The 11,899-nt window shown below is 38.3% G+C and overlaps 1 protein-coding gene across 1 annotated transcript; it reads left to right on the top strand.

Annotated features, from left to right (window-relative positions):
* Window positions 1-7,968: 7,968 nt before the first annotated feature.
* On the top strand, window positions 7,969-9,874 carry LOC128736947 (apyrase-like). The gene is made up of 3 exons (XM_053831462.1): window positions 7,969-8,979; window positions 9,052-9,300; window positions 9,360-9,874. The coding sequence occupies exons 1-3, from the start codon at window positions 8,028-8,030 to the stop codon at window positions 9,809-9,811; spliced, it is 1,653 nt and encodes a 550-aa protein (XP_053687437.1). The 5' UTR covers window positions 7,969-8,027; the 3' UTR covers window positions 9,812-9,874.
* Window positions 9,875-11,899: the final 2,025 nt, after the last annotated feature.

Raw genomic sequence — 11,899 nt, 5'->3', positions numbered from 1 at the left:
ACCAACCTTTGAAATTGATTAGTTCTCAAGCTGCTATACATAAATTAGGTAATGCACTTGTATCTTTAAAATTGTCAATAATAAAGTAAATATAATCTTACATTAGGTAAAAAGCAATTAGGAAGCAGATGACACTCCTTAGTTGAACGAATTTCAGGCGCCATCAAGTTATTTTTCCATTTGTAAATATTATAAATTTTCCATTTGACGGAGGTTTCTGTAATCTTTTTTTTTTACGTTTAATGAATGAAAGCATTCTGTATTAAATTAGTCGATTATCACCAATCCCAAATCAATGGAAATTTCACAAGTTGTTGTAATTGATAATTTCTAGGCAGATCGTTGTGGTTGAACCTTTTCGTTATATTTTGTGTTACAATATTCAAACACTGTACCGTCATCCGGGGATACTTGCAACACCGGGGTTACTTGCAACACTTTGGCGCATCGCGCTTTTGACAGCTCTAACGCATTTGTTTGTTAACATAACCATTTGTCTAAAAATAAAAAAATAAAAAAAAATAAGAAAACTTATCCAATTTAATTCTACTATGTGTATTTTATTCAATGACAGATACGTATTTCGCCTACGACTTGCAGGCTTCCTCAGTGTCTGTTTTCGAAGTTTGAAAACAGACACTGAGGAAGCCTGCAAGTCGTAGGCGAAATACGTATCTGTCATTGAATAAAATACACATAGTAGAATTAAATTGGATAAGTTTTCTTATTTTTTATTTTTAGGTTTCGTATTCTACTAAGACGCTCCAAAAACTTCAGATAACCATTTGTACCCAATGCCATTTTAAAGAAGGGATGTTTACCTATTGTTTAGTTAAGTTTAATCCATTACATCATTGTTTTGCTTGTTTTTATACGATTGGAAAGTAATTTCACTTTCAGAGTAGGTAAAATGGATGTGCAAAGTTGCGTCAGTTCATTGACATGGAATTATTTTTTATTATTTGGTTCCTGTACACAATAAGTGTATCATATAAGCTAACAAATAGCAACTTTGAGCTTTGTTTATATTTTGAACTTGGAGAAGAAACGATGAATTCGTGTTCTTACTTCCAATATGGTGCGGCTTGCAACTCTTGTAAAAATGAAAATTATCGTAATAGACAGTATGTACAAAGTAAGTTTGCATCTGTACGATGTTATTTTGTCAACCACCATCTCCAGAAAAATTAAAATTGTGAAAAATTCCACGTGCCTTGAAACGGCAATTTGGAGTTCGCCGACATGCTGCATATTCACCGAATATCTTTAAAAAAGCGATAGACGAAATTGGGAAACAAAAAACGCCTCCAGTATCTCTTGTTTTACTACAAATACATTCAAAATATCTCAAAATAGTCATTCGCGGTTTGAAATCAGATATAAAATCATAAGAAATGCAAAATAAGAAAAGTGTTGCAAGTAACACCGTTTACTGAGTAACTTGCAACACCCCTATTTTCGGTTCATTATACAGATTCATTTAGTTTATATTTTTTCTCATAATCATAAATCAAAAGTATTCACCACTATACAAGTTTTGGCTACTTACACTTGGACCTAAACGCTATACTTCGAAAGTTATACTAAGTCAAAGTTCAAAAGTGTTGCAAGTATCCCCGGATGACGGTATCGGCTTATCACTACTGTACCTTTGTTTTATGGTTGATATTGGCGAGACCTCATCCGGTTCAAGACAGTTCCTCAACAGGTCGTCATGACCAGTATATTAACCAGAAAAGGCGTGTTCGATATAATAAAGGAGCGGTAATGAGAGGCCTGAAAATAACCCCATGCCTAGGTCACTCAACATGGAAAGATTCGAATCCACTACCAAAACAGTCTCAGTACCCGGAATTTGCGGCACTTCTGGTGGATCTGGCGCAAATAAACAATTTGGTCCGTTGTAGACCTTCATAAATCGGGCCAAATAATTTCCCACAAATCTATTGATTGTTGGCGACAGTGCACGGAAGATGACTTGGGAAAGCAGTTCGCCTTAGCATGTTAGCATGGGCAGCAGCTTTGCCGGTCATTAGCGCCTGTCTCCGGGTCAGACTTTACATTCCTCAACCTAGTGAGTGCCTGCACTTAAGCTGAGCAGCGGCTCATGACAGCGTCTGATCCGGAGGGGACGGCTGAATTAAGAAATGTGATGTTTCAACCTGGTAAAGCAACCTGCCTAAAAAACAATTACTAAGAACATTCAAGCAAACACGGTTCAGATTATTTAACATCAATCAAGGCGACTAAACAATGACGATGAAAGAAAACTCGATGCTTGGAACCAGGGCTTCAATCGACCCTTTTTTACTACCACAGTCACACCACCACGCATTCAAATTCACACCGTCTGTTTAGTGGTGGCATACGAACGCTATGCATAATGCCACTAGCACCTTGCTCAGTCATGCCACCGTTTTGAACGCTAGAACGAACGCATTTTAAACCTTTTTAACATTTTCGTTTCGATCAAGTTGCCTTTACCGTTTGGAGCATGCACATGACTGCAAAACAGTCAAATGCAACGAAAAGCAACCGCGCTATCGTATGATTCAATACTACAAAGCAAACAACCACATCTTACATGTGCATGGAAGAAGTCGGTTGAACTCCGTCCAATACAAACGAACATTTTGCTTGCGTTGGACCGACTCCGGGTGACAAACTATTGCTGTGAGCAGCCGATTTGGAGAGAAAAAGAGAAACGAAAAAATACGTCATCTTATGCTTCTAGTCAGTTTGCAGTTTAGATTCTTCGAATGAACGCGCAAAGCGGTAGAACGACTATGGGTTTTTCTTGAGAGGCCATGAATTATAAGACGGCAGCAGCGCAAGCGGCAGATTGACTGGATTCAAATAATAGTCAAATGATCGTTCAAAAAGCGCAGGTTGAATGCAGAAAGCGTACGCATTCACGCAGTCACATTCAACTTGCGATCCCTTTTCAAGCCCTAGTTGGAACTGCTGCTGTATTTCGTAGATGAGTGCCGGGTACTGCTCGATCAGTTTGAACCCAGCAAACTCGGAAGCGTAACTCTGCAAGAAATCTGTCACAATGAAGTAAAGGGTTGGAAAATCCGTGGCGGAGAGTCCCAGTTTTACCAGAGCGGTGACATTACCCACGAACAGGGAACGGACTTTTAGTGTTGGGCAGAATGCAAGATCGTGTGCCTTTCACCAACAGCACAAAGTTTCGTAAGGAATTATCAGGCAAGTTTCATGGTAGCTCACGTCACTGCGGACCTAATTTTTACCTTCCAACGGATATTGCAGAAATGTCAGGAGTACAACGTGCCCACGCAACACATGTTTATCGACTTCAAATCAGCATATGATACAGTCGATCGAGATCTACTATGACAAATAATGCACGAATACAGTGGCTCGGCTTTTCTTTTATAGTATTTCAGTAGCCTTTACCCGTCAGGAAGGCGGGGTCTACATAAGTGTCGTAAGTTTATTCTGCTTCTTCTTCTTAAAACAACAGCAGCAGCCTTACGCTTGGTGTATGTAATGGTCGTCCGTGCCTGCAATCCAGAAACGTTTCGTCTGAAAAATATGCCGCATGTCACCTTGGAGGAATCCTGATAATCTGCCATCGTACGAGAACCTGCGCCTTTTAATTGGTATTGCTCCGTTTCAGCAACGGCGGAAAGATATCGTCGCTTATACGGCACACAAAATACTAGTGAAGAAATACGAAAGTCCTGCTATACTCTCATCAATCCTGATACACTACCTGCTGCGACCTCAACGACACCAACAGCTTTTACATTTACGAACTACAGCTTGCACGAACCAATCCGTCATTTGGCAACTGAATACAACGGCCGAAGGCAAAATTTTAATTTTTGACACTTGACCAATGTTATTACTATTTGTATTGCAATTATGTTTTATATAGGGGTCATTCCGTGCCAAGTGACCGAGAAAAAGATCAAATGTGTAATCGACCTTCACGGATTTGAATCAAATTTTGCCAGATTTTTCTTTTTCGGTCAGAAAGTAAAAATCAAAAATTTGGCACGGATCAAACATTCCTTCGATTAATGGGAGCGCCTCCATTTTTAAGCAAAATACCCGATTTTGTGAAATCCTCTTTTTTTCTATTTGGACATATAAGTCCAGAAATATTAAGTTTAGAAAGACACTATTTTCACATTTTCAAAGGAAATCATCCAAGGAATAAAAGATATTATTTTTGAGCACCAGTGCTGCCAAATAATTTTAAACTCAATTTGAAAACTAAATTTAAATTTTTCTCTCAATGAAGACAATTCTATCTCAAAAATTTCCACTTCGTCGTGTTCCGCAGATTTTTTTATACAAGAATCACTCATCGCCCCGTCGTATTCTTTGCCGATCCCGAGATACAGCGTTTTAAAGCAAGCAATTCCCCATTTTTAATGTAAAACTAAGAGAAAAATAACTTTTTTTTGAAGCAGTAATTCTCTACACAATGTAAAAATACTTTGGCATTTCGGAAAAGTTAGTTACATTAATTAAGGGAATATTAGTCTCCTAGCAACAATAAACGCAATAAACAAAGAAGGTAAGAGCTCATGTCTATTACCGAGATGAAAAACAGTTTAAAAGACTATGATCAAACAACTAACATATTAATATTTTTTTGAAACGACGGTTTTTACAATGATAACCTCCCCTTCCTTCCTGTCACTCTTTCCCCTCCTTTTCCAAAAAAAAATTCATGGCCTTCCACTACCGTCCCTCCGTCAATTGTAAAAACCATCGTTTCAAAAAAAAATATTAATATTAATGCCTGACCGCATTTCAAGGTCAAAGACTAAAACACGAGTTTGGTCAACTAACATATATTTTACGCCATTTTGAAGTAACATTTCCTCATCTAGTGCTATAAACCAAACTAAAAACTGAAAAGCTGGCAACACTGTTAAGAAAAACTTCGCTATATCTATACCTATAAAGAAGGATTTCTGTCTGGCTGTCTGTCCGTATGTTCCTTATAGAATCGAAAACTACTGAACCAATCGGCATGAAAATATGCATGTAGAGGTTTTTTGGGGCCAGGAAAGGTTTTAGTGATGGTTAGAAACCCCTCCCCCCACTAAGAGGGGGGCGGCCATACAAATGAAACACAAATTTCTGCATAACTCGACAACTAATCAAGCAAATAGAACAAAATTTGGCATGTGGGTGTTTTCGGTGACAAGAATTTATTCTATGGTAAATTGAGACTCCTCCCCTCTTTGTAAGGGGAATTATAACTCCTCTCCTCTTTAAAAGGGGGGGCTTCCATACAAATTTCCTCATAACTCGAGAACTAATCAAGCAAATGGAACCAAATTTGGCATGTGAAGGTTTTCGAGGGCAAGAATATTTTCTATAGTAAATTAGGACCCCTCACCACTTTAAGAGGGGGGGGGAATGTACCAAAGAAACACAATTTTCCTCATAACTCGAGAAGTAATTAAGCAAATGGAACCAAATTTGGCATGTGGGTGTTTTTGGAGACAAAATTTTTTTCTATGATGAATTAGGACCCCTTACCTTTTTAAGAAGGGGGGCTCTCATACAAACGAAATACAAATTTCCTCATAACTCTAGAACTAATCAAGCAAATTGAACCAAATTTATCATGTGGGTGTTTTTGTAGGCAAGAATATTTTCTATGGTATATTTTCTATGGATTTGCCCACTTTAAAAAGGGGGGGGGCTCCTATACAAATGAAAAACAAATTTCCTCATAACTCGAGAACTAATCAAGCAAATGGAACCAAATTTGGCATGTGGGAGTTTTAGATGGCAGAAATTTTTTCTATGGTGAATTACGACCCCTTCCTCTTTTAAGAGGGGAGCTCCCATACAAATGAAATTCAAATTTCCTTATAACTTGAGAACTAATCAAGCAAATGGAACCAAATTTGGCATGTGGGAGATTTTGGAGTCTTGAATTTATTTTAGGATAGTTAGAGACCTCTCACCCCTGTGGTAGGGGGATATGGACTCTCATACAAATAAAACAGAAATTTTTGCGAAAATCATCAACTAATCGAACTCGAGAAATTAAAGACTCTTCCATAAAATATTAGCCAATACTAGACAACAAAAACTATCTATAGTAACACTAGATCATTCAGGACGAGACGGTCGCGAGTGTTGCCGGTGACCCGCCGTCGGAAGCAAAACTCGAGATTGTGACAAAGATCATCCGAGATTCATGATTTATGTACAACACAGGTTAATTTGTGGCAATACGAAGTTTGTCGGGTCAGCAAGTATTGTATAAATGCTTTCCCGATATGGCAAAGTAGTTTCACATTGCGCAGAGAATCACTACTTAAAAAAAAGTTATTTTGCTCTTAGTTTTACATAAAAAATGGGGTATTGCTCGGGATCGCCAAAGAAAACCTCGGGGCGATGAGTGATTCTTATATAAAAACTCTGCGAAACACGATGAAGTTTAAATTCTTGAGGTAAAATTGTCTTCATTGAGAGAAAAATGAAAATTTAGTTTTCCAATTAAGTTTAAAAATATTTGGCAGCACTGGTGCTTAAAAATAATATTTTTTTCGAATTCCTCGCGCAATTTTTTTTTAATGTGAAAATAGTGTCTTTCTAAACCCAATACTTCCGGAGCTATAAGCAAAAGAAAATAAGACAAAAAAGGGTATGTCCCTTAAAAATAGAGGTGCTCTAATTAATCGAGGGAATGTCCGATCGGCACCAAATTTTCGATTTTTGCTTTCTGGTCGAAAACGAACAATCTGTGAATCTGGGGAAATTTGTTTCAAATTCATGAAGGTCGATTATTTGGAGTTCGGACACCGTGGAATGACCCATATTGTACACAAGAAACGATGTTGGGTTTTAACGTCACCTAGAGAACGCATAGTTTATGCAACTCCAGGTGGCTTTTACCAGCCTATTTCATTCAGACAACGAGTCGGTTGAAATTAAAGTGAATAAAGAAAAAATAAAAAAAAAATCTGCGAAAAAACACTTTTTTGATGTGATGATCTAGATCCACTATTACGGAGATATCCGGAATGTATGACCAAAACACTACATGTACCTCTAACGCTAGATGCAACTACGTTCTTTTTTCAATTGCTCTCACACAATGAAAAATGTAGAGACCTGGCAAAATTATTCTTCTGACTGATGTACACTTAAGTCTCGTTTTACGTCCACTAATGGTTGTAATGATGTTCCGCTCTTGAGTTGTATTTAAGGTTTGCCGCATATAATCTTTTGGAAAGCACCATCAACAATGCTCCGTCAGCAACCAGCGTATATGGTGATATTTTTGAACAAAAAAATCACAAAATGCAGTTTAATTCCTTGGTAATGATGTACAAAAGAATAAAACACATAAACATTTATCGTTGATTTAAGAAAATTTTACAAAAATTCTCCTTCAAGCGTGTATAACAGAAAAGATTTCGATGATTGCACAACAAAATGTTTACTATACGGTTTTCATCATTTGATCAATGTAAATCCCAAATTGATACAACGCATTAGATATAGGTATAGTAAGGCAATAATTCCACTGGTTCACAAGTAACTAATCAAGTATGTATTCAAAGCTTCCAGGTGAGATTAAATCATACATCGAACCTTGCTTTTCGTACCTGCCAGTATCTGTCCGAATCTGCAGACAACTACAGGTAATCAATTTGTTCGTTATCAACTACCTCCAAGACGGCGGCTGAGTAAGATTGGCAGGGTAGTTGATCCTAAAGTAGGTACAGTAGAAGACGTTTTAGGCAGATGATGATACGTGTTGTTGTTTGCCGAACCGAACGTGTCAAGAATGAATAAAAGCCATACACTAATGAGTACAGAGTATTATAGCAGCATTTGACCAAGAAGGGTGAGAAAGTATATCTCGCAGTCGATCATTATTATTGCTGTAAACTCGTAGCAAGAGTGTTTATCATCATCCATTCAGTTATCTGCGCGCTACGTTCGGTGGTGTGTCGGTCTGCAACTTCAGTAAGCCGTGAGCTTTTCAGTGCCGACATTTTAAGAAAAAAAACAACATGTTAAATCGACGTTTATTGTGCATAGTTTTGCTAGCTCTATTCGGCACAATTCACGGTCAGGACGATTTGTATAAGTTATCACTAATCCACGTCAATGATTTCCATGCACGTTTCGAAGAAGTCAATACGGCTAGTGTAACATGTGATCCGTCCAGTGATGAAGTTTGCGTAGGAGGGTATGCTCGGATGGTAACGGCAGTGAAAGATCTGCTCGCCAAACGAACGAACCCGCTGTACCTAAACGCTGGCGATAGTTTTCAAGGCACCTTGTGGTATAATCTGTACCGATGGAATGTCACCGTTGAATTTCTCAACATGCTCCCGGCCGATGCGATGACTCTTGGGAATCACGAGTTCGATCATGGACTTGATGGTGTCATACCATTCATGGAAAACATCCGATCTCCGCTATTGATGGTTAACGTAGATAATAGCGAAGAACCTAGCTTTAATAATTACGAAAAATCCATGATTATCGATAAAAACGGTAGGAAAATAGGTATTATTGGTGTCACCCTTCGTGGTATGGAAGAAATCACCGAAGTTGGCAGTACCGGAAATCTGATTTTCGAAGACGAAGTGGAAACGGTCCGGTTGGAAGCGGAAAATCTGACCAATCAGGGAGTCGATATTATTGTTGTTCTTTCGCACTGTGGTATCGAAACAGATATGGAAATCGCAAAACATGGAGGTCCAAACATCGACATCATTGTCGGTGGTCATTCGCACACGTTTCTGTACACCGGAGAGCATCCGCACATTCCGGGCACATCGAGAGGAGCATATCCGGAAGTTGTTGAACAACCGGACAGCAATCATCGAGTTTTGATTGTGCAAGCTGCTGCGTACACCAAGCTTGTTGGAGACATTGTGCTTTCGTTCGATGAGCATGGAATTATTCAAAGCTGGGAGGGAAATCCAGTGTATCTAAGTTCGGAAATTGTACCAGGTGAGACAGTTTTTTGTTAGTTGCTATATTGTACTATATCTAATAATTGTATTTCGATTGATTAACTTACAGATCCCGCTGTTGTTGAGGCCCTCATTCCTTGGAAACAAGCCATTGATGAAATCGGTGGTCGTCGCGTTGGCTTCAGTTCAGTTAATTTACTTAAGTCATCTTGTGGATACGGAGAATGCAATCTGGGCAGTTTTATAGCTGATTCGATGGTGGCAGCCTTTATCCCACGTGCGGAGCCCGGAAGTTGGGCGTATGCGTCCATTGCTGTTCTTTCCGTTGGAGGAATTCGGGTTGATATGTTTAAAGGAGGTTAGTTATGATTGTGATTAAAAAGTTCGTTATTTACTAATGAAGATTTTTCTCCACAGAACTAAGTTATAAAACACTAATTGAGGTGCTTCCATTCGAGAATCTGCTAACCGTAGTTGAGTTACGTGGAGATCGCTTGTTAGGTGTACTGGAATATGCTGTAGAGAAGTCCTGGGACGAGGATCGATTCAGCGGAGCCAATATGCTTCAGATTTCCGGTCTGCAGGTCGAGTTCAATGTTACCAATCCGATCGGTCACCGGGTTCTTTCCGTTGAGGTTCTCTGCTCGGCATGTGCGGTTCCCAAATATGAACCTTTGGAAGCACTGAAATACTACCGCGTTGTGACTAACTCGTTTATTGCCGGTGGAGGTGATGGATTCAGCATTTTTCCGGAGTTTGGTCGAAACAAACTGAACGGACCGATTGACGTTGAAGCATTGGAGAAATACGTCAAAGAACGGTCCCCTGTGATGCAGGGAGTTGACGGCAGAATCATAGTACATACGTAACGTGTGATAATCGTAATTTTTTTAGTGACAGAAACAAATACTGGTAGTTAGGCAATTTGAATGATAAGGCCGTCTTCTCATGATTGGAATAAATGAATGACATTTTTTTAACATGACAATGATTTATTGATTTGAAGTCGTTATTGGCGTGAGTATAAATTCACATGGTTTAACCGTTTAGTTATCTGGCATGAAAAGTAGCTTATCAAGTGATATTTCTAAGTGATCAAAATTGTAAACTGCTCTGGTATAATAATCAGCACCGCACTTTTTGTTATCAACAAGTTTGCACACATTACGGGCTATTTGATTTGTGAATTGATTTGTAAAAAATGGTTTAAGCATTTTTCCCACTCAAGGGCATGAAACATGTGATGCGAACAGTGCCTGTATACAATAGCCATTTGACATTTCATTGGAATACAATTATACCCATGCTAAAACGAAAAGATATTTCTTGTTTCATAGTCGTTGTACAACAAAATTTACGTAAAAATGCTGATTACAAAAACAGTAACACTTTTCCATTGAAAGCAGTGTGAGTTTGTTGTTATCGCTTAATTTTCTAGTATGTTACCTATGTGCATTCAACGAGGAACTAAGAAGAATGTTGTTTTTAATTTTACTACAACAAGTATTACGATCTTTACAGATAAGCGTATTTTGATAACCACTTGTAATCGACTTCAACGTGGACAATTGTGGTCTGGTATATCACTCACCGACCGTAATTCCACCACAATGCATGGGCTGCAAATCAGATAGATAAAATGCCACTTACCATAACCTTAAATTTCTGCATTTTGGATAAATATTAAACTTACCCGCATCTTGCCTGTGAAACCACAGACGCAGAGTATGACATGTTTTTCTGAAACTATGGTACAGAATTATATACGAAAAGCTTTTCTCCTTCACCTATCAATGACGCGGATCATCACAGAGTTGCGAGTGGAACAAAAGGCAATAGAGGGGAAAATTTTAAAGGTTTTTCAGTGGGATGTTCAGGGGGAGAAATAGATGAAAAAATTTATTCAAAATGGTAAGGTCTTACAACATTAGCAATAAAAATATTGTAGATTTGGGCATTTCGGGAAGATTCGACCTTTCGTGATTCGGCCTTCTGTGACTGTTGTTGGAATTCGGCCATTTGGATTTCGGCCATTCGTGATTCGGCCATTTGTGTTTCGGCCATTCGGTACCAGCCCATTTAGTGTGGTTGCTTATATTACCACGATAAAACTAATTGGCTGCACCACGTCTCTTATAAACTTATCATACGTGTGGCGTAGCCAACACAATACGGCGCACCAATCGAAATTGATCTTATTGCGGTTGCTTGTCAAACAGCAATAAATCTGTTAGTTATATAGAGCTATTAAAACGGTAACACCATGACCAATCAGTTTTATTAAGAATATTAAAGTTCAACACCGAAATCATTTTTATACGAGGCCATATTGCCATATTCTAGTATTCTAATTTAGCTCGCAAAGAAAAATTTATCAAAGAAAAATGTTTTGCAAAAAGAAAATTATTATCAATCGGTTTTCCTGTTACAGGAAGCAACTAAATAGATTTTACTGGAAATTGAGATTGACTAACTTAATAAATATTTTGTTAAAACGAGCAGTTTTCGAAAATTTGAATAATTTCGATGGCGCATTGATTTTATCCACCTATCTTATCAATATGCACGATAAATATTAATGCACACGTCGCACGTGCTGCGAACCAGTATAAACTGCTAAAATTTAAATATTCCATGTGATATTTTATTATGGTCGCTGCAAACCAAATCGATCAGGAAGATCTGACAGTAAAATTTTGACTGTTACTCACGAATATATTTTCAAGTTAACAAAGTAGGCGGACAGATTTAGCTTTTCACAAGAGCAAGCTGTATGCTTTATAGCTTTGTAGCGAAAAGCTTCATTCAATTATGGCGGCAGCTGTCAAGTAGCGAAAAATACAATCGGTTTTACTGCTGCTTTCAGCAGAGCGTGATAAGACTACTTCAACTTATGACCTGGTTTAATAGGGGTTATGAAAACCTTCTGAAGAGTCGGCCACTTAGGCGGAAAGCAG

This window comes from Sabethes cyaneus, chromosome 2, assembly GCF_943734655.1.
Source record: "Sabethes cyaneus chromosome 2, idSabCyanKW18_F2, whole genome shotgun sequence".
Taxonomy (NCBI): domain Eukaryota; kingdom Metazoa; phylum Arthropoda; class Insecta; order Diptera; family Culicidae; genus Sabethes; species Sabethes cyaneus.
Note: the sequence above shows the minus strand (reverse complement) of the source record. Positions and strands in the feature narration are given on the sequence as shown.

What these genes read in the sequence shown, in the direction of transcription:
- LOC128736947 (XM_053831462.1), top strand. Translation starts at nt 8,028, where the DNA reads ATGTTAAATCGACGTTTATTGTGCATAGTTTTGCTAGCTCTATTCGGC. An exon ending in AAGTTCGGAAATTGTACCAG is followed by an intron (nt 8,980 to 9,051) that starts GTGAGACAGTTT and finishes ATTAACTTACAG; the next exon opens with ATCCCGCTGTTGTTGAGGCC. An exon ending in GGTTGATATGTTTAAAGGAG is followed by an intron (nt 9,301 to 9,359) that starts GTTAGTTATGAT and finishes TTTTCTCCACAG; the next exon opens with AACTAAGTTATAAAACACTA.